Source organism: Choloepus didactylus, chromosome 7, assembly GCF_015220235.1.
Source record: "Choloepus didactylus isolate mChoDid1 chromosome 7, mChoDid1.pri, whole genome shotgun sequence".
Taxonomy (NCBI): domain Eukaryota; kingdom Metazoa; phylum Chordata; class Mammalia; order Pilosa; family Megalonychidae; genus Choloepus; species Choloepus didactylus.
The window spans coordinates 41127457-41153146 of NC_051313.1; the positions used below are offsets into that span (position 1 = coordinate 41127457).

The window sequence follows — 25690 nt, forward strand, 5'->3', positions numbered from 1 at the left end:
TATAAATTCTACAATAAATATTGCACTTTACCTCCAAACAGACCTGAAGTTGACTGGTGGAAGTGGGCATGGGCAGAGTTGCTGCTTCTAAGTAATTGTGAAGTGGTTAAAGAGGGTTCTGTGAAATCAGATGAAAACTGTAACTCCAGATGTGGATAGGTGTGGCTCGTAAGGCACAATAACATGAAGTAGCTGGTAGATGTTTGAGATGCGTGTATTCCTATGCAGCTCAATTCAGCTGGGTGCAGTTTTCTACATTTACCTAGTTTTTCACACAGAGGAAATTGCACATAAGAAAGGGAGAAGTTCACTATGCTTAAGTCCTTCCCTAATATATCAATCAAGTTGGAACAAATTCACATTTTCAAAACAAGTGTGATAGAACTGACAGAGGACAGAGAAACATGTTGAACTGCCTCATGTGCATGCAGTCAGCAAATTCTAGACTGGGGGAAACTGTGGAAGTTAAACAGCCCAGTTCATAAACAGATTAAGTGTAAGGAAAAGAAAGGAATGGAGGTAGACCTGCAGATTAAAAGAGACTTAAAAGGCATAAGTTTTTTTAAAATGGGCAAAATTAAACTATAGTGACTAGGGATGCATACTTGGATGAAAAAACTGTAAAGAAACATTTAGGAAGTGACTATATAAAAGTCAGGAGAAAAGGGTACTTTGAGGGGAAGAGAAGGGCTCGAGGGACTTCTGGGGAGGCTGGCAAAGTTTTATTTCTTCGCCTGAGGGGTAGTTTAAAAGGGTAGTAGCCTTACAATAACTGTTTAACTATACATTAATTTTCTGTTTTTTTTTTTAATTTGTATTTTAAGACAATAAAAAGGGTTTTTAAAAAGCCATCCTATTGAACTGATGGCCAAAATGAGAGGGAAAAGTAATAGCTAGATTCCTTCTAAATTCAAATGAAAACATAGAAGTGACATCATTCATTTATTCATTCATAAAACATTTATTAAATGCCTAGTTGGGTGCCAAGTTGTTGCCATCACGGACTTTAGTGTTTTCATATGGACAGACGTTTAAACAGATAAACTATAGGACCATGCCATTTGCTATTACAGAGGAAAGAACCGAATACTATGCAAAAAGAAAGAATAACTGCCTGGGGGAATCGGGGGAGGTAGCACAGAGAAGATAGCTTTTGAGCTGGGTCTTAAAATAAGACTCTGCAGATGGGGAAAGGACGGTCTTGGAAGCTTTCTTGGCTTCCTTAATCTCTGGTGAGAATTTACCACACGTCTGTCCACCCCATAGCCATTATCAGATCACCCAGACTCCTTCAGCCTGGGGGCACAGTCTTAGAAAGAACTTGGGCCTCTGTCCAGTAGGAGACTGATCTTTTGGTTAATCCCCACCTGGGACTGGTCCTCACCTGACCCTCCGGCCACTCCTGTGCCTCCACCTGAAATCTCTTGTTCCTGTGCTTACACTCTTGTGGGTATTGGTCTCCAGAAGGAGGCCTTGCTCTCCTCTGCTGCTCCTACAGGGCTACTGGGGTCTGTGAGGCCCAGTGTATTCAGTGAAGCATTCCTTGCTTAGTTTGGCAGCACAGAATTAGAAACTCAATAACCAGTTGAACGAGAAGGAGGAATGTTCAAGAAGGAAAGATGAGTGCTTGTGAAAGACAGAGAGCATGGCTCATACTCAGAAGGACAGCTAAAGCATGGGTTTCTCTCCTTGGCCCCCCTGTGGAATGTTTCTACATTTGAGGGCCAGGCATTTGTCTTGTTGGACCCTGTCTCCATGAGATGCAGAACTAAAACCCAGAGCTTGTACTCGAAAGTGGCTAAAATAATTAAAGGTTGTTTTTTGTTATCAGAATAGAATTGTACAACACAAAGAGGGAACTATGAGCTATAGTTAATGATATAATATAAACATATTCCCCCCAAAAGAATAAAAAAATAAAATCAACTATGACCACAAAACTCATTTTTATTAAACTTAATACAATTTAAAAGAATGAAAAAATTACATAACTTAATTACATGATTATTTTATAAATCAGATAATCTTTTCTTTAAAAAAAAAAAACTTGAGAAAAGTCTGTTTTGCTTTGTTTTGAACCCACTTCACTACTTTTAAAGCCCTAAGTAAATAGCCTCTCTACTCAGGCAAATTTCATCTGTTTGTTTATGTATGGATAGTTCCTAAGGATTCTGCTTTTATGCTTTATTCCTGGTGGAAACAGGAGAGAATGGTCTCCAAATCAAGCTTGTTTAGAGACCTGTGATCTCACTCCTCCATTTAGGCCTCACTAAACAAAGAGGGTAAAAATCCCTCTGTTGTATTCTGCTATGTTTAAATAAACCTAAAGGGGCCCGCCCAGCCCCCTTCAACTGTGCTGTTTACTCCCACAAGATACATTTTCCTGTCATGGAAGTGCAGAGCAGCTTAATTTAGTTTGTAAAATGATGAATGAAATGTATTAGCAATTTACTATTTTTATTAGAAAAACAGGGAACTTTACATTAATACATACATTTTTAAAAATTTATAGATTTGGAATTTTAGAGCTTCATGAAAACTTGGAGAGAATTGTAAAGATGTAAAAAGAAAGAAGAGGGGTTGGAAAGATTGAGAAACAGAGGTGGACAGATCATCAAAGAGACAGATGGCAAAAAAGAACATTTATTTATGGTAATAATCATGTATATAGAGCTATTTAGTGTTAACCTGGTTCTTTCTTACATATAGTATCATTTGATTCAGATAAAAATCATCTCAGTTAGGTAGGGTGGGGCATTAGCCTCATTTTTTACAGAAGAGGGAGAGAGACTCAGCTTAAATGACTTGGCCAAGCAGCTGGCAGAGCCCGGGCTGGAACGTGGTCTTACACCCAAAGAAAGAACAAGACAGACCCCTACCGAAAGAGAGATCAGGAAGAAAGTCAGCCAAAAGAAAGACACACAGAGGTGCAGAGAAAGGGGAAAAGATGAGGCCCTGATTCACTGGTTTAAAAATAATCGCTGCACTTTGTTCTTAAATCATTGCCACAACCTCTCATAAAGTTTGTCAATTCTAAGATAAAGTTTGGAAGTAGAATATTCTTTGAAATTCTCTCCTTGCTATCAACAGCTTAAACTCCTTACTGAAAATTGGGGGATGTGGCCTCTCATACGGCCTGAGAGAAAAACGTCTCCATCCTGTGGCCTTTTAGGACATCGCCCCTAAATTCTAAAAGCTGGGTTGCATTTTTAAGTTCAAGACATAAGTCAAAGGATGAAATTGAGTTGAGGGCTGGGTCCTATTATATGATTATAAACAGCATACCTATTTCTAGGTTTAAGCAATTACATTTTCTAGAAGGTAGCTAAAATGATACTCATCTATTAATAATTTGTTTTTATAATTAAACAGAATTGGAACAATTTTAAAAACTTAATTTAATAGGTAAATTTGTGAAAAATGAAGTTTTTATTAAAGTTTATTTGCAGGACTTATGTCGTAGAATGCCCGTTAGGTGAAAAGACCTTATAATGAGGTTCTTTTGGTACCATGGCAATGAAATCCTTTGGAATGGGATCCAAGGTGGACTAGTCTTATCCAGAAATAAAACCTGATAGAACTTTTCTTTTTTTTTTTTTCTTTAACTTTATCAAGCTAACATAGTAAATTAAAGAGAATGAAATGAATGGTATTTCAAGTAAGTGGACTGTTTTGTAAATCAGTTATTTTAGAGCTCAATGTTTCTTAAACAAAGAACTATGTTTTGTTTTAATCTGGTTTCCAAAAGAAAAAAATCACAAATCAACAGCCTTTCCCTCTTCTCAAGCAAATTCTACTCAATTGTCTGTGATTCGTCCCATCTAATGAAATAGGTTCTGCAATTAACACCACAAATTGGATGTAAAGAGAAAGTTGACCCTCTTTTTGTTCATCTACTGGGGTATTGGAGAAAACAATTAAAATTGGTCTAATTTGGTTTAAAACATTAACCAGTGCAATAATTTAAACTTTTCTTTATATCAAAACATGTACATTCTCAAATGGTAGCAGAGGTGAGGGGGTTCTGTTACCTGGTAGCAGAGCAGGGATGGGGGCCTCAGCCTTGGGCATGTGTACTAACTGAGGTGTGGCTGACCTGGTCTTACTCTAAGCATTCTGCTGGAACGTGATGCCCTCTTTGTTAACTTGACCTCCCCTCAGTTCTTGATGACTCTTCAGACCATTCTGAGTCTCTGCCAGTTCTCCACTGGGTCTTAGCCTGGGCTGTGCACCCTGCAGTTGCTATACAGCCTCCTCACCTCTTTCTCTAAGGGCCCAAGAAAGGCTCACCTGCTCTCAACTCAGTGTCATCACCAAAGGGAAGCCAAAGCTGGCTCAGGGGTGCAGTATGGGTTTTTCTCACTCTAACCACGCCATTCAACCTTTTTAATGATCTTGGCTCAAAGGCTACCCTGCACAGCTGCCTGTCCCTGGAGTCCTAGGTAGGGAGCCAGACAAGGACACCACTCCTTTCCTGTCCCCTCAACTTGTCTCATTCCCTAGGATGTACTTATCTAACCATTTGCTTTATTTTCCCTCTCTCCCTTCTTTCCCCCACATTCCCTCTGAGGAGAGGACTTTTCACTTACATCACTTATGTCACACTGTCCTCCTTCCAGCACTGGGCAGCAAGTACTTGACTTAGCCATCATAAATGCAAGAAGGTCTCCATGGGAGAGACTAAATGAGTCATTCAAGCTCCACCCTTGGTAGTTAAATGGGAACTAAAGGTATTTGGAAAATCCTTTCTCTCTCAACCATGCCTAGCTCTCAAACTTACTGTCTTCTTCACAAATCCTATTTTGAATGTTAGAAGCTGAATATTAACCCTTCCTTTTTCCTTATATTCCCTGTAATAATTAATCCCAAGCCTCCTCACCAGCCAAGATACGTGGATGGCTTAGCTGACTGGAGAAAAGGTCATTTATATAAAGAGGCAAAAGAAAAAAAAGCAGTTAGTATATTTTTTAAATACTGTTTTATCCTTGTTACATTAAGTAGAACAGTTTTTTTAATATTACGGTGTCCACCTAATTCACTAATAGCTACAGCACTTAAGATCCATTTGCCAATTGCTAGATCTCCTTGACTTTGAATGAAAGTGGACATTAATAAACAGCACAGAGCCTGATGCACTGTCAGTACTCAATAAAGAATGAACACTAAAAGTTAAACTGAAGAATTTTTTGTTAGAAACAAGAACTGAAGATTATTATTTAAGGACTACTCATTTTAAAAATATTGTGAGATGTATCCTATATACAGAAGTGCATATGTACATTTTTAAAAAATTATAAATCAAGCCTCTGATTACCACTACCTTTGTCAAGGAATAAAAACTTGCAGTATGACAGAAGCCCTCCCACCAATCTGTCCATCCTCAATTTCAGCTCCATCTGTCTCTTAGAGGTAACCATTGGACTGACTTTTTCCTTGCTCTTCTCGATAGTTTTACCACCCACATATGCATTCTTAAACAAGAGAGTTAAGTTTTGCTTATTTTTGAACTTTATATAAATGGAATCCTACTGCAGGCATTCTTTTTTCTAAATGCATTTTTTTGTTGTGAACTTTAACATATATACATAAGAGTGATAACTTTCAAAGTACTTTTTAACAAGTAGTTAGAGAGCACATTTCAAACGTCATGGTTCACAGTTCCACAACTTCAGCTATTTCCATTATTGTAAAATATATCATACATATAGAAAGGTGTTAACTTTCGAGGTACAGCTCAACAAGCAGTTATATAGGTAATTTCAGAAATTGTTATGAGTTACAGTTCCACAGTTTCATTTCTTCCTTATTATGCAATATAAGGTATGTACAGAAAGGTGAAGACTTTCAAAGCAAAATTCAACGAGTAGCTCTAGAGCAAATTTCAAAGGATGTTATAGGTTACAGTTCCATCATGTCATTTACCTCCTTCCAGCTATTCCAACACCCCAGCATCTAAAAAAATACATATATTTATATAAAGTTTTAGTATTCATAGACCTTTGTTAAATCTTATCTTGTTTGTTGCATTGCAGGCATTCTTTATGCCTTGCTTCCTTTGTTCATCCGTTCCTGTGAGATTCATCCATGTTGTATATAGCTGTAATTCTCTCATTTTCACTCCTGTTCCATATTATGAATATACCACAAGTATTTATCCATTCTATTATTGATGAAAACTTGCCACATTCCTAACACCACATGCACAATCACCATGTTTAAATATTAAACACTTTATTAAAGCAGGAGTTTAAAAATGCAAGGCAGCATACTTCATTTACTTTTATATAACAAGAAGTAATGAATGCCTTATTTTTTAAACATGATGGTAAAATTAGAGCCGTAGTTTTTTAAAAATTGATATTGTAGAACTCAGGTCAGATTTCAACTGAAATCTGAGAAAATTATATGGAAATTTCCCAAATTGTCTGATTACATTTTTTGCCATACAGAATCCAAGGCAATTTTCCCTTACTTGTTGTAATTGCTTCCATTATAAGCATCAGAAAGAGCTTTGTTTTAAATAAATGTAGAAAAGTGATTTTATTCAGCACATAAACACTTCTTTCTATATTAAGCAAGAAGGTTACATTTCCTAGGTTATGTACGATGCCAGTTTTAACCACAGAGCAATAACTACTACTACATATCTTGCTGTAATTGCAGTAGCAGGCAGTAATTTATTAGTCACAGGCAATGCCAGGAGAGGGCTCTAAGTTTCTGCCATACCCTTTAAACTTCCTCAGATTTCTTTTACCTGAAGTCCATGCCCCAGTTACCATGAACTAAAAATTATTAGTTATGCTGATTTCAGCAGCCTTCAATTTTTAAATTTCTCTCATTTTTCCCAGCAATCAAAAAAAGTTTGTGTTTTCCCATACTTCAAAAAATATCTTTTAGGTTGTCTAAAATTTTCTTTTGCATTCAGGGTTGCTGACAGAATTAAAATAATCTCCGGGAGTTAATTATCCCACTCAGACTTCAGGGGAAAAAAGGAAAAACAATTGTTGATTTAAGGGTCAGGCTTTTTTCCCCCTGCCTCCAAGAAAATCAATTATTATGTGAGTTGACTAAATTAGAATTTTTTTGTATAACTCAGAAGTGTTAAGTGCAGCACTTAGAACAGTGCTTGGGAAACAGTAGGTGTTCAATAAATGTTTGCTGATTGAACAAATGTTGAATGTAACCTAGGGATTTCCATTCTCCATTTTAATTGTTACTTGTGGAAAACTATTTCTCTCTCTATTAATGTAAATATAACTCATAGGATAGCCATTTTACAGTTAAGTTGCTCTAAAGTAAAATGTTTGTTCTGACTCCATTGTGCCTTGGCTTTAAGTGGGCATCATGCTCCACGTGGCTGGGGACCCACTCGGCTTCCCTGGTGAGGACTCCTGACTACTGGCTGCTGGCAAAGCTGGTGCCAACGCCCCAGTCCTAAGATGTGTCAAACTGCAGCTCACGTCAAATTTATATAGGAAGGGTCTCCACGGCTTGCTATTTTAGCACAGGCTCCACCAGTACCTGTGGAGGGGCTAGGAAGGGAAAGGACGGATAACCCCGTGATGGCTGGATGCTTCCAGGAGCAGGAGCCGGTAAAATTCCACCCACGGCACTGAGCGGGTTCCCCCGTCTCCTCCCTCCTCGGAGGCAGTGTAGCCTCAAGTCCCCAAGGCCCACGTGAACATCTGTACTTACAGAATTGAAAACCTAGTCACTGATTTTTCACAGACTTTTTTTCAGTTCCATACATTTTAAATTTGTAAGTCAAGGACTACCTACACTTTTTAAAAACAATTCTTTCTCTCTGTCCATTTGGAACAGTTTTCTAATTGTCCCCTAAATTGTTCCTTGGGGATTCTGAAGAGGTATCTTCAGTAAATGAGAGAGCTCTGGGCCCTTTTTTTTTTTTTTAACATTTTATTTTGGAATAAATTCAAAGTTATAGGAACAGTTGCAAAAACCATACAAACCCCATAAGCATTCCCTGACCCCCCCGATACCCCCGATCCACAAACTTTAACATGTCCCACCGCTATTTCTTTCCCTCCCTCCCTCCCTCCCTCTCTCCCTCCCTCTCTCCCTATCTATCATCCATCATCTATTGCTCTGTCTTCTGTACATGAGAGCTAGCTGCACACATCCTTGAACAAACTATAATTCTCATATACAATTCCCATGAACAAGAACATTCTTTTATGCAATCCCATTAAGCACAGCTAAGAAGTACAAGAGATTCAACAGTGATACAAAGCTTACATTCTATATTTCCTTTTCCTTATGTCTCAACTATGTCCCTTTGAGCCTCCTGTCCTCCATCATCTGATCCTATCCAGGGTCATCCTTGGCATTCAATTGTTGTCTATTTAGACTGTTTTGTTTTTTTCCTCAACTGTGGAAACATATATACAGCCTAAATCTTCCCATTCCACCCCCTCCCTAGCATTCCAATAGTGGGATTAATCACATTTAGAATGTTGTAATGCTCTCACCTTCCCACAGTCCATTGCTAGAAATTTCCCTTCATCTCAAACAGCAACCCTACACTCATTTCTTAACTCCCCATTTCCCCTTCCCCCATTTCTCTTTGATACCAGCTTAACTTCTATAGGACACATAAACTATGTTCCTATACGCCTCCATTCCCCCACCTTTATATAGTTCTTGTCAAAAATTACATATTTTACATTGAGTTGAAAACCACTAATTTGTCCTTAGAGTTTGTGTATTTTATATCATGTAGAAAGTAAATAGTGGAGTTACAATTCAAAAAATTATTGACTTCTACTTGTATTCCATTGTAGTTGGAGTATGTGCTTTGAATATACTCAATTTTCTTTTTTCTTCTTAAATTTATTGAGGCTTATTTTATGTCCCAGCCTGTGGTCCCTTCTGGAGAAAGATCCGTGATCCCTAGATAAAAATGAGTGTCCTGGTGATTTAGGATGTAAGGTTCTATATATGTCTGTTAAAATTCTCTATATCTCTGTTCTAGTTTGCTAATGCTGGAGAATGCAAAACACCAGAGATGGATAGGCTTTTATAAAACGGGGGTTTATTTCACTAAATAATTACAGTCTTAAGGCCACAAAGCATCCAAGGTAACACCTCAGCAATCGGGTACCTTCACCGGAGGACGGCCAGTGGTGTCCAGAAAACCTCTGTTAGCTAGGAAGGCAGCTGGCATCTGCTCCAAAGCTCCGGCCTCAAAACGGCTTTCTCCCAGGACGTTCCTTTCTAGCAAGCTTGCTTCTCTTCAAAACATCACTCCCAGCTGCACTCTCTTTCCTCTTTGAGTCAGCTCATTTATATAGCTCCACCGATCAAGGCCCACCCCGAATGGGTGGGGCCAAGCCTCCATGGGAACATCTCATCAAAATTATTTCCCACAGCTGGGTGGGGCACACTCCAAGCAAATCTAACCAACACCAAAACTTCTGCCCCACACAAGACTATAAAGATAATGGCATTTGGGGGACACAATACACTCAAACTGGCACATTCCACCCCCTGGAACCCAAAATGGCATTATCTTTCCAAATACAAAATACATTCATTTCACAAAAACTTAAATCATTTCAGTAACAAAAGTTAAGTACAAAATCCCATCAAAATCAGTTTAGGCTTGGTCAGTTCTAAGACATAATTCCCCTCTAGCTGTGGATCTGTGAACCTAGAACAAGTTATGTGCTTCCAATACACAAAGGAGAGACATTCATAGGATGAACATTTCCATTGCCATAAAGAGAAACAGTAAGGAAAACAGGGTTAACAGGAGCAAAACAGTTCCTAAAACCCACAGGACAAAGTCCATTAGATTTCAAAGTCCGAGAGTCATTTCCTTGGGGCTTGAGAGAGTGGGAGCCTAACCCTTCCCAAGGGCCTTTTCGGCAGCCCGTTCCTCTCCAAACACTTAGGTGAGTGCTCCAACATTTCCACACATTGGGGAGACCACCTTCTCGGCCCCACCCTCCTCAAACATCGGGGCAGCTCCCGGATTCCCTTCCATCTCCGGGTCACACGCTCAACCCCTTCAGAACAGTGTGGTGGCAGCCAGGCTCTCCCCAATTCCCTGGAAATGTGCTCCACCCTCTTTGGGACCTGAGGTGGCAAAACTCTTCCAGAGCATCGAGGCGGAAAGCCCGCCCTCGACCTCCAGGGCAAACTCACCCTTTCCATGCATGTGGGCTGCTCCGCTCTCCCAGCCCCAAACCTCTTGACTCCAGACCTCAACCTCCATGGCTCTGTCTTTGAAGAGATTTTTCCTTTAATTTTTTCCTTGTCTGTCTCCTCCAGTCCAGACCGGCAATGGCTCCGTCTATAAAGATCTCGCAAAAATTCTGTTGGCTTTGCATGAAGCATGCAGGGGTCAAAGCCATCAGACAATAGGAGTTTCCACAAATCCTTTCTGCTTAACTCCTTATCCAATCTTGGCTTGTCCTCAGGTTGGGCTGTAGCTTCTGGGATTCTACCCACTGGAAGCCCGTAATTTTCCAAGCCATCAACTTCTGGTTTCTTTGAACCCAAGAGTTCAGTTCTAAGTTTATCTCTCTCTGCTCGCATTTTACTATAAGCTGCAAGGAGAAGCCAGGATACGTCTTCCACACGTAGTCTGGAGATCTCCTCAGCTAAGTATTCCAAGTTGTTGCTTCCAGATTCTTCCTTCCATCTGACACCAGGACTCAATTTTGCCAAATTCTCTGCCACTTTAAAACAAGGATCGCCTTTCTTCCAGTTTACAACACATTCATCATTTCTGTTCAAGTCCTCATCAGAAGTATCTTTAGAGTCCATATTTCCACAAACAGTCTCTTTAAAGCAGTTTTGGCCTTTTCTATCAAGCTCCTCACAACTCTTCCAGAAATTCCCCCTTATCCATTTAAAAAGCCGTTCCAACATGTTTGGTATTTGCAAACTCAGCAGCAAAAGCACCCCACTTCTCTGGTACCAAAATCTGTTCTAGTTTGCTAATGCTGGAGAATGCAAAACACCAGAGATGGATAGGCTTTTATAAAACGGGGGTTTATTTCACTAAATAATTACAGTCTTAAGGCCACAAAGCATCCAAGGTAACACCTCAGCAATCGGGTACCTTCACCGGAGGACGGCCAGTGGTGTCCAGAAAACCTCTGTTAGCTAGGAAGGCAGCTGGCATCTGCTCCAAAGCTCCGGCCTCAAAACGGCTTTCTCCCAGGACGTTCCTTTCTAGCAAGCTTGCTTCTCTTCAAAACATCACTCCCAGCTGCACTCTCTTTCCTCTTTGAGTCAGCTCATTTATATAGCTCCACCGATCAAGGCCCACCCCGAATGGGTGGGGCCAAGCCTCCATGGGAACATCTCATCAAAATTATTTCCCACAGCTGGGTGGGGCACACTCCAAGCAAATCTAACCAACACCAAAACTTCTGCCCCACACAAGACTATAAAGATAATGGCATTTGGGGGACACAATACACTCAAACTGGCACAATCTCTTTCTACTTTCTTTGTTTCTCTGTTGGTAGGGCTCTCTTTAGAATCTGAAGTAGGGCAAGTCTTTTATTGGCGAACTCTCTCAGCATTTGTTTGTGAAAAATTTAAGCTCTCCCTCAAATTTGAAGGAGAGATTGGAGACAGGCGGGGCAAGATGGCAGACTGGTGAGCTGTAAGTTTTAGTTACTCCTCCAGGAAAGTAGGTAAAAAGCCAGGAACTGCGTGGACTGGACACCACAGAGCAATCTGTCTTTGGGCATACTTCATACAACACTCATGAAAACGTGGAACTGCTGAGATCAGCGAAATCTGTAAGTTTTTGCGGCCAGGGGACCCGCGCCCCTCCCTGCCAGGCTCAGTCCCGGGGGAGGAGGGGCTGTCAGCTCCGGGAAGGAGAAGGGAGAACTGCAGTGGCTGCTCTTATCGGAAACTCATTCTACTGATTCAAACTCCAACCATAGATAGACTGAGACCAGACACCAGAGACTCTGAGAGCAGCCAGCCCAGCAGAGAGGAGACAAGCATAGAAAAAAAACAACACGAAAAACTCCAAAATAAAAGCAGAGGATTTTTGGAGTTCTGGTGAACACAGAAAGGGGAAGGGCGGAGCTCAGGCCTTGAGGCGCATATGCAAATCCTGAAGCAAAGCTGATCTCTCTGCCCTGTGGACCTTTCCTTAATGGTCCTGGGTGCTTTGTCTATTAGCATTTCAATAACCCATTAGATCTCTGAGGAGGGCCGTTTTTTTTGTTTTTTTTGTTTTTTTTTTTAAATCCTTTTTTTTTTTTTCTAAAACAATTACTCTAAGAAGCCCAATACAGAAAGCTTCAAAGAATTGCAATTTGGGCACGTCAAGTCAAGAGCAGAACTAAGAGAGCTCTGAGACAAAAGGCAATAATCCAGTGGCTGAGAAAATTCACTAAACAACACAACTTCCCAAGAAAAGGGGGGTGTCCGCTCACAGCCACCATCCTGGTGGACAGGAAACACTCCTGCCCATCGCCAGCCCCATAGCCCAGAGTTGCCCCAGACAACCCAGTGTGACGGAAGTGCTTCAAATAACAGGCACACACCACAAAACTGGGCGTGGACATTAGCCTTCCCTGCAACCTCAGCTGAATGTCCTAGAACTGGGAAGATGGAGCAGTGTGAATTAACAAAGCCCCATTCAGCCATCATTTGAGCAGACTGGGAGCCTCCCTACACAGCCCAGCAGCCCAGAACTGCCCTGGGGGGACGGCACTCACCTGTGACATAGCACAGTCATCCCTCAACAGAGGACCCGGGGTGCACAGCCTGGAAGAGGGGCCCACTTGCAAGTCTCAGGAGCCATACGCCAATACCAAAGACTTGTGGGTCAGTGGCAGAGACAAACTGTGGCAGGACTGAACTGAAGGATTAGACTATTGCAGCAGCTTTAAAACTCTAGGATCATCAGGGAGATTTGATTGTTAGGGCCACCCCCCCTCCCCGACTGCCCAGAAACACGCCCCACATACAGGGCAGGCAACACCAACTACACACGCAAGCTTGGTACACCAATTGGGCCCCACAAGACTCACTCCCCCACTCACCAAAAAGGCTAAGCAGGGGAGAACTGGCTTGTGGAGAACAGGTGGCTCGTGGACGCCACCTGCTGGTTAGTTAGAGAAAGTGTACTCCACAAAGCTGTAGATCTGATAAATTAGAGATAAGGACTTCAATAGGCCTACAAACCCTAAAAGAACCCTATCAAGTTCAGCAAATGCCACGAGGCCAAAAACAACAGAAAATTATAAAGCATATGAAAAAACCAGACGATATGGATAACCCAAGCCCAAGCACCCAAATCAAAAGACCAGAAGAGACACAGCACCTAGAGCAGCTACTTAAAGAACTAAAGATGAACAATGAGACCATAGTACGGGATATGAAGGAAATCAAGAAGACCCTAGAAGAGCATAAAGAAGACATTGCAAGACTAAATAAAAAAATGGATGATCTTATGGAAATTAAAGAAACTGTTGACCAAATTAAAAAGATTCTGGACACTCATAGTACAAGACTAGAGGAAGTTGAACAACGAATCAGTGACCTGGAAGATGACAGAATGGAAAATGAAAGCATAAAAGAAAGAATGGGGAAAAAAATTGAAAAACTTGAACTGGACCTCAGGGATATGATAGATAATATGAAACGTCCGAATATAAGACTCATTGGTGTCCCAGAAGGGGAAGAAAAGGGTAAAGGGCTAGGAAGAGTATTCAAAGAAATTGTTGGGGAAAACTTCCCAAATCTTCTAAACAACGTAAATACACAAATCATAAATGCTCAGCGAACTCCAAATAGAATAAATCCAAAAAAACCCACTCCGAGACATATACTGATCACACTGTCAAACATAGAAGAGAAGGAGCAAGTTCTGAAAGCAGCAAGAGAAAAGCAATTCACCACATACAAAGGAAACAGCATAAGACTAAGTAGTGACTACTCAGCAGCCACCATGGAGGCGAGAAGGCAGTGGCACGATATATTTAAAATTCTGAGTGAGAGGAATTTCCAGCCAAGAATACTTTATCCAGCAAAGCTCTCCTTCAAATTTGAGGGAGAGCTTAAATTTTTCACAGACAAAGAAATGCTGAGAGAATTTGCTAACAAGAGACCTGCCCTACTGGAGATACTAAAGGGAGCCCTACAGACAGAGAAACAAAGACAGGACAGAGAGACTTGGAGAAAGGTTCAGTACTAAAGAGATTCGGTATGGGTACAATAAAGGATATTAATAGAGAGAGGGAAAAATATGGCAAACATAAACCAAAGGATAAGATGGCCGATTCAAGAAATGCCTTCACGGTTTTAACGTTGAATGTAAATGGATTAAACTCCCCAATTAAAAGATATAGATTCGCAGAATGGATCAAAAAAAATGAACCATCAATATGTTGCATACAAGAGACTCATCTTAGACACAGGGACACAAAGAAACTGAAAGTGAAAGGATGGAAAAAAATATTTCATGCAAGCTACAGCCAAAAGAAAGCAGGTGTAGCAATATTAATCTCAGATAAAATAGACTTCAAATGCAGGGATGTTTTGAGAGACAAAGAAGGCCACTACATACTAATAAAAGGGGCAATTCAGCAAGAAGAAATAACAATCGTAAATGTCTATGCACCCAATCAAGGTGCCACAAAATACATGAGAGAAACACTGGCAAAACTAAAGGAAGCAATTGATGTTTCCACAATAATTGTGGGAGACTTCAACACATCACTCTCTCCTATAGATAGATCAACCAGACAGAAGACCAATAAGGAAATTGAAAACCTAAACAATCTGATAAATGAATTAGATTTAACAGACATATACAGGACATTACATCCCAAATCACCAGGATACACATACTTTTCTAGTGCTCACGGAACTTTCTCCAGAATAGATCATATGCTGGGACATAAAACAAGCCTCAATAAATTTAAAAGATTGAAATTATTCAAAGCACATTCTCTGACCACAATGGAATACAATTAGAAGTCAATAACCATCAGAGACTTAGAAAATTCACAAATACCTGGAGGTTAAACAAAACACTCCTAAACAATCAGTGGGTTAAAGAAGAAATAGCAAGAGAAATTGCTAAATATATAGAGACGAATGAAAATGAGAACACAACATACCAAAACCTATGGGATGCAGCAAAAGCAGTGCTAAGGGGGAAATTTATAGCACTAAACGCATATATTAAAAAGGAAGAAAGAGCCAGAATCAAAGAACTAATGGATCAACTGAAGAAGCTAGAAAATGAACAGCAAACCAATCCTAAACCAAGTACAAGAAAAGAAATAACAAGGATTAAAGCAGAAATAAATGACATAGAGAACAAAAAAACAATAGAGAGGATAAATATCACCAAAAGTTGGTTCTTTGAGAAGATCAACAAGATTGACAAGCCCCTAGCTAGACTGACAAAATCAAAAAGAGAGAAGACCCATATAAACAAAATAATGAATGAAAAAGGTGACATAACTGCAGATCCTGAAGAAATTAAAAAAATTATAAGAGGATATTATGAACAACTGTATGGCAACAAACTGGATAATGTAGAAGAAATGGACAATTTCCTGGAAACATATGAACAACCTAGACTGACCAGAGAAGAAATAGAAGACCTCAACCAACCCATCACAAGCAAAGAGATCCAATCGGTCATCAAAAATCTTCCCACAAATAACTGCCCAGGGCCAGATGGCTTCACAGGGGAATTCTACCAAACTTTCCAGAAAGAACTGACACCAATCTTACTCAGACTCTTTCAAAACATTGAAAAAAATGGAACACTACCTAACTCATTTTATGAAGCTAACATCAATCTAATACCAAAACCAGGCAAAGATGCTACAAAAAAGGAAAACTACCGGCCAATCTCCCTAATGAATATAGATGCAAAAATCCTCAACAAAATACTTGCAAATCGAATCCAAAGACACATTAAAAAAATCATACACCATGACCAAGTGGGGTTCATTCCAGGCATGCAAGGATGGTTCAAGCATAAGAAAAACAATCAGTGTATTACAACACATTAAAAACTCGAAAGGGAAAAATCAATTGATCATCTCAATAGATGCTGAAAAAGCATTTCACAAAATCCAACATCCCTTTTTGATAAAAACACTTCAAAAGGTAGGAATTGAAGGAAACTTCCTCAACATGATAAAGAGCATATATGAAAAACCCACAGCCAGCATAGTACTCAATGGTGAGAGACTGAAAGCCTTCCCTCTAAGATCAGGAACAAGACAAGGATGCCCGCTGTCACCACTGTTATTCAACATTGTGCTGGAAGTGCTAGCCAGGGCAATCCGGCAAGACAAAGAAATAAAAGGCATCGAAATTGGAAAAGAAGAAGTAAAACTGTCATTGTTTGCAGATGATATGATCTTATATCTAGAAAACCCTGAGAAATCAACGATACAGCTACTAGAGCTAATAAACAAATTTAGCAAAGTAGCGGGACACAAGGTTAATGCACATAAGTCAGTAATGTTTCTATATGCTAGAAATGAACAAACTGAAGAGACACTCAAGAAAAAGATACCATTTTCAATAGCAACTAAAAAAATCAAGTCCCTAGGAATAAACTTAACCAAAGATGTAAAAGACCTATACAAAGAAAACTACATAACTCTACTAAAAGAAATAGAAGGGGACCTTAAAAGATGGAAAAATATTCCATGTTCATGGATAGGAAGGCTAAATGTCATTAAGATGTCAATTCTACCCAAACTCATCTACAGATTCAATGCAATCCCAATCAAAATTCCAACAACCTACTTTGCAGACTTGGAAAAGCTAGTTATCAAATTTATTTGGAAAGGGAAGATGCCTTGAATTGCTAAAGACACTCTAAAAAAGAAAAACGAAGTGGGAGGACTTACACTCCCTGACTTTGAAGCTTATTATAAAGCCACAGTTGTCCAAAACAGCATGGTACTGGCACAAAGATAGACATATAGATCAATGGAATCGAATTGAGAATTCAGAGATAGACCCTCAGATCTATGGCCGACTGATCTTTGATAAGGCCCCCAAAGTCACCTGAACTGAGTCCATAACTGGTCTATTCAACAAATGGGGCTGGGAGAGTTGGATATCCATATCCAAAAGAATGAAAGAGGACCCCTACCTCACCCCCTACACAAAAATTAACTCAAAATGGACCAAAGATCTCAATATAAAAGAAAGTACCATAAAACTCCTAGAAGATAATGTAGGAAAACATCTTCAAGACCTTGTATTAGGAGGCCACTTCCTAGACTTTACACCCAAAGCACAAGCAACAAAAGAGAAAATAGATAAATGGGAACTCCTCAAGCTTAGAAGTTTCTGCACCTCAAAGGAATTTCTCAAAAAGGTAAAGAGGCAGCCAACTCAATGGGAAAAAATTTTTGGAAACCATGTATCTGACAAAAGACTGATATCTTGCATATACAAAGAAATCCTACAACTCAATGACAATAGTACAGACAGCCCAATTATAAAGTGGGCAAAAGATATGAAAAGACAGTTCTCTGAAGAGGAAATACAAATGGCCAAGAAACACATGAAAAAATGTTCAGCTTCACTAGCTATTAGAGAGATGCAAATTAAGACCACAATGAGATACCATCTAACACCGGTTAGAATGGCTGCCATTAAACAAACAGGAAACTACAAATGCTGGAGGGGATGTGGAGAAATTGGAACTCTTATTCATTGTTGGTGGGACTGTATAATGGTTCAGCCACTCTGGAAGTCAGTCTGGCAGTTCCTTAGAAAACTAGATATAGAGCTACCATTCGATCCAGCGATTGCACTTCTCGGTATATACCCGGAAGATCGGAAAGCAGTGACACGAACAGATATCTGCACGCCAATGTTCATAGCAGCATTATTCACAATTGCCAAGAGATGGAAACAACCCAAATGTCCTTCAACAGATGAGTGGATAAATAAAATGTGGTATATACACACGATGGAATACTACGCGGCAGTAAGAAGGAACGATCTGGTGAAACATATGACAACATGGATGAACCTTGAAGACATAATGCTGAGCGAAATAAGCCAGGCACAAAAAGAGAAATATTATATGCTACCACTAATGTGAACTTTGAAAAATGTAAAACAAATGGTTTATAATGTAGAATGTAGGGGAACTAGCAGTAGAGAGTAATTAAGGAAGGGGGAACAATAATCCAAGAAGAACAGATAAGCTATTTAACGTTCTGGGGATGCCCAGAAATGACTATGGTCTGTTAATTTCTGATGGATGTAGTAGGAACAAGTTCACTGAAATGTTGCTATATTATGTAACTTTCTTGGGGTAAAGTAGGAACAGGTTGGAAGTTAAGCAGTTATCTTAGGTTAGTTGTCTTTTTCTTACTCCCTTGTTATGGTCTCTTTGAAATGTTCTTTTATTGTATGTTTGTTTTCTTTTTAACTTTTTTTTTCATACAGTTGATTTAAAAAAGAAGGGAAAGTTAAAAAAAAAAGAAAAGAAAAAAGACAAACAAGGAAAAAAAAAAAAAGTTGTAGTGCCCCCTTGAGGAGCCTGTGGAGAATGCAGGGGTATTCGCCTACCCCACCTCCATGGTTGCTAACATGACCACAGACATAGGGGACTGGTGGTTTGATGGGTTGAGCCCTCTACCATAAGTTTTACCCTTGGGAAGACGGTTGCTGCAAAGGAGAGGCTAGGCCTCCCTGTATTTGTGCCTAAGAGTCTCCTCCTGAATGCCTCTTTGTTGCTCAGATGTGGCCCTCTCTCTCTGGCTAAGCCAACTTGAAAGGTGAAATCACTGCCCTCCCACCTACGTGGGATCAGACACCCAGGGAAGTGAATCTCCCTGGCAACTTGGAATATGACTCCCGGGGAGGAATGTAGACCCGGCATCGTGGGATGGAGAACATCTTCTTGACCAAAAGGGGGATGTGAAAGGAAATGAAATAAGCTTCAGTGGCAGAGAGATTCCAAAACGAGCCGAGAGATCGCTCTGGTGGGCACTCTTATGCACACTTTAGACAACCTTTTTTAGGTTCTAAAGAATTGGGGTAGCTGGTGGTGGATACCTGAAACTATTAAACTACAACCCAGAACCCATGAATCTCGAAGACAGTTGTATAAAAATGTAGCTTATGAGGGGTGACAATGGGATTGGGAATGCCATAAGGACCAAACTCCACTTTGTCTAGTTTATGGATGGATGTGTAGAAAAGTAGGGGAAGGAAACAAACAGACAAAGGTACCCAGTGTTCTTTTTTACTTCAATTGCTCTTTTTCACTCTAATTATTATTCTTGTTATTTTTGTGTGTGTGCTAATGAAGGTGTCAGGGATTGATTTAGGTGATGAATGTACAACTATGTAATGGTACTGTAAACAATCAAAAGTACAATTTGTTTTGTATGACTGCATGGTATGTGAATATATCTCAATAAAATGATGATTAAAAAAAAATAATAAATAAACAAGCACAGGGAAAAGTGCAGTGTTTGGTAAAAAAAAAAAAAAAAAAAAAAAAAAGTCCCAGCCAATGTAGACCCAGCATTGTGGGATGGAGAACATCTTCTTGACCAAAAGGGGGATGTGAAATTAAATGAAATAAGCTTCAGTGGCAGAGATTCCAACAGGAGCCGAGAGGTCACTCTGGTGGGCACTCTTACGCACACTTTAGACAACCCTTTTTAGGTTCTAAAGAATTGGGGTAGCTGGTGGTGGATACCTGAAACTATCAAACTATAACCCAGAACCCATGAATCTTGAAGACAATTGTATAAAAATGTGGCTTACGAGGGGGGACAGTCGGATTGAGGGGGCCATAGGGATCACACTCCTGTTTGTCTAGTTTGTGGATGGATGAGTGGAAAGGTGGGGGAAGGAAACACACACACAAACAAACAGACAAGAGCACCCAGTGTTCTTTTTTACTTTAGTTGCTCTTTTCCACTTTAATTATTATTCTGGTTATTTATGTGTGTGTGGTAATGAGGGTGTTGGGGATTGATTTTGGTAATGAATGTACAAGTATGCAATGGTACTGTGAACAATCAAATGTACGATTTGTTTTGTATGACTGCGTGGTATGTGAATATATCTGAATAAAATGAATAAAAAAAAATTTGAAGGAGAGTTTTGCTGGAGAAAGTATTCTTGGTTGGAAATTTTTCTCTCTCAGGATTTTAAATATGTCATGCCACTGCCTTCCCGCGTCCATGGTGGCCACTGAGTAGTCACAACTTAGTCTTATGTTGTTTCCTTTGTATGTGGTGAATTGCTTTTCTCTTGCTGCTTCCAGAACTTGCTCCTTCTCTTCAGCATTTGACAGTCTGATCAGAATATGTCTTGGAGTGGGTTTATTTGGATTTATTCTATTTGGAGTTCGCTGGGCATTTATGCTTTGTGTATTTATATTGTGTAGAAGGTTGGGGAAGTTTTCCCCAACAGTTTCTTTGAATACTCTTTCTAGACCTTTACCCTTCTCTTCCCCTTCTGGGACACCAATGAGTCTTAAGTTTGGATGTTTTATTTTATCTATTGTATCCCTGAGATCCATTTCGATTTTTTTTAATTTTTTTCTCCTTTCTTTTGTTTTTTCATTTTCTGTTCTGTGGACTTCTAGGACTTTGAGTCTTTGTTCAACTTCCTCTAATCTTGTATTGTGAATATCCAGAATCTTTTCAGTTTGGCCAACAGTTTCTTTTATTTCCATAAGATCTTCTATTTTTTTATTTATTCTTGCAATGTCTTCTTTATGCTCCTCTAGGTCTTCTTTATGTCACTTATATCCTGGGCCATGGTCTTCTTTGTGTCCTTTAAATCCTTACCACGTTTTCGTTCCTTGATTGTAGTTCTTTGATTAATTGAGCCAAGTACTGTGTGTCTTCTGATATTTTGATATGGGTGTTTGGACTTGGGTTCTCCATATCGTCTGGTTTTATCATATGCATTGAGATTTTCTGTTGTTTTTGGCCTCTTGGCATTTGCTTTGCTTGATAGTGTTCTTTCAAGTTGTAAAAAAAAAAAAAAAAAAAATGCCAATCTAATTTTTCAGAAACACAGTTTGGTGGCATACACTTTCTCTAACTAACCAGCAGGTGGCGTCTGTGAGTCACCTATACCCCTCAAGTCAGTTCTCCAGAACCTTGTCCCTGCGGTGTGTGGGGAAATGATTCTTGTGGGGTTCAGTTGGAGAACTCAGTTTGGGTGTGTTGCTGGAGCCGTCCGCCCTGAATGTGGGGCGTGTGTGGGTGGCCAGGGAGGAAGGACAGCTTTAATATTCAAATCCCCCAGGTTCCTGGAGATTCAAGGCCGCCGCAAGAGTCTAAGCCTTCATTTCAGATCTGTCCCAGACCCTCTCTCTCGCTGACCCACAAACCACCGGACTTGGCGCAGCGTCCCTGGGTTTTCCGAGCGGGCCCTCTTTCTCAGCTGTGATCTTCCAGGACCTCTGCTGAGGGAGGGCTGTGCTGTGTCACAACTGTGTGCTGTCCCTCAGGGGAAGCCCCAGGCCACTGGGCTGTGCTGGGGCGCTCTCAGCCCGATGCAAAAATGGTTGAATGGGGCGTCTCAGCCCCCCCCCCCTTCTTCACACAGTTCCTCCTTCCCAGCTCCAGGGCAACTGGCGCAGCTCTGGGCTGTGGGCACGGCCCTGGGCAGGAGTTTATCCAGCCCTCTGGGGATCCAGCTACAAGCCGCGGGGCTTCTCCCTCCCTCCAGCTCTCTCCTGCACTCCCCTGGTCCCGAGGGTGTCTGCCACGAGCTACCCTCCATGGCCAACACCGAGAAGCCAGCTCAGCTTGCTCCTGTCATGTTTCGCTGCACGGTTTCCACCATCACAACTGCAGCCGCTCCTGGGTTTTTCCCTTTTTTTTTTTTTTTCTTTTAAAAGAACCAGTCTGTCTCCAACCGCCAACCCCCGGCTTCCCCACACTGCAGCACAGCTGCAGGTCTTCCAGCCGGCCTACTCACTTGTTTCAGAACGTAGACTCCTGGTTTCACCAAGTATACAGCCTCTGTGATACTAGAAGACCTCATCCAACTGGCGCATCGCTGAAACTGGTACTCTGGGTCACCTTCTGGTTTTTATCTAGTATTTTTTATGGAGATTTTTTTTGTCCTGTCTCACCTAGCCACCATCTTAGGTTCTCCTCTGGGCCCTTTTAACTGTTTGTACTCCAGCTGGCACACAGCTTGCATTTTTAAAATACAGGTATTACAATGGACTGCTTTAAAAGTTTTCCCATAATCATAGAATTTTTGGTAAAAATGTTTCAACTTGATACATTTTCTTTCCTGTTACCTACAGGATTTAAGAAAAATTACTCATAGTATCTAAAAGCAATGACAAAATATCATTCTCAGATGTTAAAAGTCTCTTGAATCTTTGCTTTGGGCAGATTTCCATGGTCTCTGATTTGCTGTGAAATGAATGGGTTACTTCTATATTCCACAGAAAACAAATATGGAGCATCTTGATGTAATTGCATAGACTCTTATGTACAAAAATGCCTCATTTATATTTCATAAGATTTCAGAGGTCTTATTCCGTTTGCAATTTAACAAGCTAAAAGTAACCACCACAGATATATCCTAATTGTGATTTGCTTAGTTTGAGACAAAATACCAGGAATAGTCATCAATTGCAGTTGAATAAATCTTGACAGTTAATATTCTTATCTCTCAACTATTTTTGGAACTTTTTAGTTATTGAAGTTTTCTTCTGCTACTTCCTTCTGCGTATTTGAACTTGGAGGCAAATCTTATTTCGTGCTGGGAATGGTATTTCTTGAAAATGGCAGCCTGATAACCACTGTACAATTCTTTTTACTTATTAAACTTACACTAAAAAAAAAAATGTATCTCATAAAGTCTTGGTCAATCCATATAAGGTCTGAGATTAGAACTTATTTAAAGACTACCAAAGATAAGCAGAGGTTAGTTTCCTTTCATCATCAACATTTGGGGCCACACGTGACAAGTCGTGTGCTATTAGGACCTGGAGCTACAGCTACAGTGAGGCCAGGTACCTGTCTTCACATACTAGAGAGGAAACAACTGTGTAAAAAAATAATTACATAGTGTGTGATAAGGAATATAATAAGATAATAAGATGGGGGAAAGGATCAGGCCTAAAATAGTTCTCAGAGGAAATGTTTTTAATCACATTGGTAATTTGAATGCAATACTGCTGCCAAAACAGCATGAGAAAGTTTGCTAACCTTTATTCTTAAGCAGAATAAATACTTCCTTTTACATTTGCTTAGCACACTTGTTTTTAGCAATGCTAAAAATAAACCAAAGCTATATGTTCAAATAGTTCTAAAAAGATTTTACAGCTTATCTTTTTTTTTTTAATTAAATTCAGTTTTATTGAAATACATTCACACACCATACAGTCATCCATGGTATACAATCCACTGTCCACAGTATGATAACATAGTTATGCGTTCATCACCACAATCTATCTCTGAACATTTTCCTTACATCAGAAAGAACCAGAACAAGAATAAAAAATAAAAGTGAAAAAAGAATACCCAAATCATCCCCCCATCCCACCCCATTTGTCCTTTAGCTTTTATCCCCATTTTTCTACTCATCCATACACTAGATAAAGGGGGTGTGATCCACAAGATCTTCACAATCACACTGTCACCCCTTGTAATCTACATTATTATATAATTGTCTTCAGGAGTCCAGACTGCTGGGTTGGAGTTTGGTAGTTTCAGGTATTTACTTCTAGCTATTCCAATACATTAAAACCTAAGAGGTGTTATCTATATAGTGCATAAGAATGTCCACTAGAGTAACCTCTCGACTCCATTTGAAATCTCTCAGCCACTGAAACTATTTCGTCTCATTTTGCATCCCCCTTTTGGTCAAGAAGATACTCTCAGTCCCGCGATGCCAGGTCCACATTCATCCCTGGGAGTCATATTCTGCATTGCCAGGGAGATTTACACCCTGGGAGTTGGGTCCCACGTAGTGGGGAGGGCAGTGAGTTCACCTGTCAAGATGGCTCAGTTAGAGAGAGAGAGGGCCACATCTGAGCAACAAAGAGGTACTCAGGGGGAGACTCTTAGGCACCATTACATGCAAGTTTAGACTCTCCTTTGTGGTAATGAGCTTCATAAGGGCAAGTCCCATGCTCGAGGGCTCAGCACATCAAACCACCAGTCCCAATGTTTGTGACAACATCAACACCAGTCCAGGTGAGGATGTCCAACACATCCGCACCTTCCCCCAGATCCTCGGGGCCGGGGAGGGGGAGGCTGTAAATATATTTTTTATTATCTGCCCAAATTACTCTGGAATGTGTCACTATTTCACTCCAGCCTATACTAACCTACCGTCTCTCACTTCCTATTCAAAGTTCCATGCAATTGTAGTGTTTGAACAAATCGACTGTAGAGTTGTACCATTTAGAAAATTTAGATCCTGTACCAAATAGATATCTATTCCCTTGGTCTCATATGGAAGTTGAAGTTTTAAAACACAATCAGTTTCAACCTTTACCCTTTGGCCTGGCTTGCCCTGGTCTTAACCAGACCTGCTTCATTCATATCACTAATTGAAGTCTGGGCTGTTTTTCAGCTTTTTTTTTTTTTTTTTGACAGTGGCTGTATGCACTAATACTGACATTCATATCTGCCGAGCTCTAGCTCTGAGTTTCAGGTGTCTCAGAGATATGCATTGTTCCAGAGACCAATCAGGTTATACGCTAGGGGATCAGCATCTCAAAGTTTAGAGATAGGCATTACAATTCAGGGATAGAGTTAACAGTACAGCTTATCTTTTTTAATAGCCCATCTGAGTAAAAGTAATATGGAACAAACAGAATATTTACAATTTGGAATGGATCAATAAATATGATTTGTGCTTTACATGTTACAATCAACTAAAATAATATAAATATTTTAATGACCTACTGATTATTGTCTTTCTTAGATGAAAACTTTTCAATTCCTCATAATAAAAGGGGAATTCTTGGAATGGTCAACAAAGGCCGCCACAGCAATGGGTCACAATTCTACATCACACTACAACCAGCTCCCTACCTAGATAGAAAATACGTGGCTTTTGGGTATGTACATTGTATGTTTGTGTATATAATATTCCTAAGTGTAAAATGTGGTTCAAAAAGATTTGGACAAGTATTGTGCATAGTCTGTGGGTAGCTAAAGACAGGATTTAAAAGCAAAAGTAATACAAATATAGATGAGAAACATATTTAGAAATAAGTATTTCATAAGAAGCTTGCTATCTGTAAACATCAGAGACCATTTGGGTATAGCCATTATAGTATTCTAATTATCTATCTAATCTGTCTATCCATCCATCTGTCCATCCATCCATCCACTCACCCATCTATCTATCTTCAGCCTCAAGGATATTATTAATTCTTAATTACTATGAATCATATCATGGTGCTTAATAATATGTAGATATGTATAAATGCAGAAGTGAAAAGGTAAAGCCACTTAAGTAATTGTCCATGAACAACATGGGGAAAGATGAACACTATCCAAGATACAAGCAGCTCTTTTTACTAAACAATTTTAAATATGGAAATATCTCAAATAATAATTTTAAGAATATTTTTAGCACAATATTTATAGGTATGTTAGGCATATGGACCTAAAATGGATATTGAATATGCTTTTCATCACTCCAGTGTCTCATATCTCTATTTAATTACTGGAGT

General features: G+C 39.8%; 1 protein-coding gene across 2 annotated transcripts in view; it reads left to right on the forward strand.

The window, feature by feature from the left end:
- Nucleotides 1-25690, forward strand: part of PPIL6 (peptidylprolyl isomerase like 6) — a 69137-nt gene that overhangs the window by 38376 nt on the left and 5071 nt on the right. For both annotated transcript variants that reach the window (XM_037844498.1, XM_037844499.1), the window contains one exon: nt 24934-25069. In XM_037844498.1, the coding sequence (XP_037700426.1) occupies nt 24934-25069 (136 nt within the window). The remainder of the gene's footprint in view (nt 1-24933; nt 25070-25690) is intronic.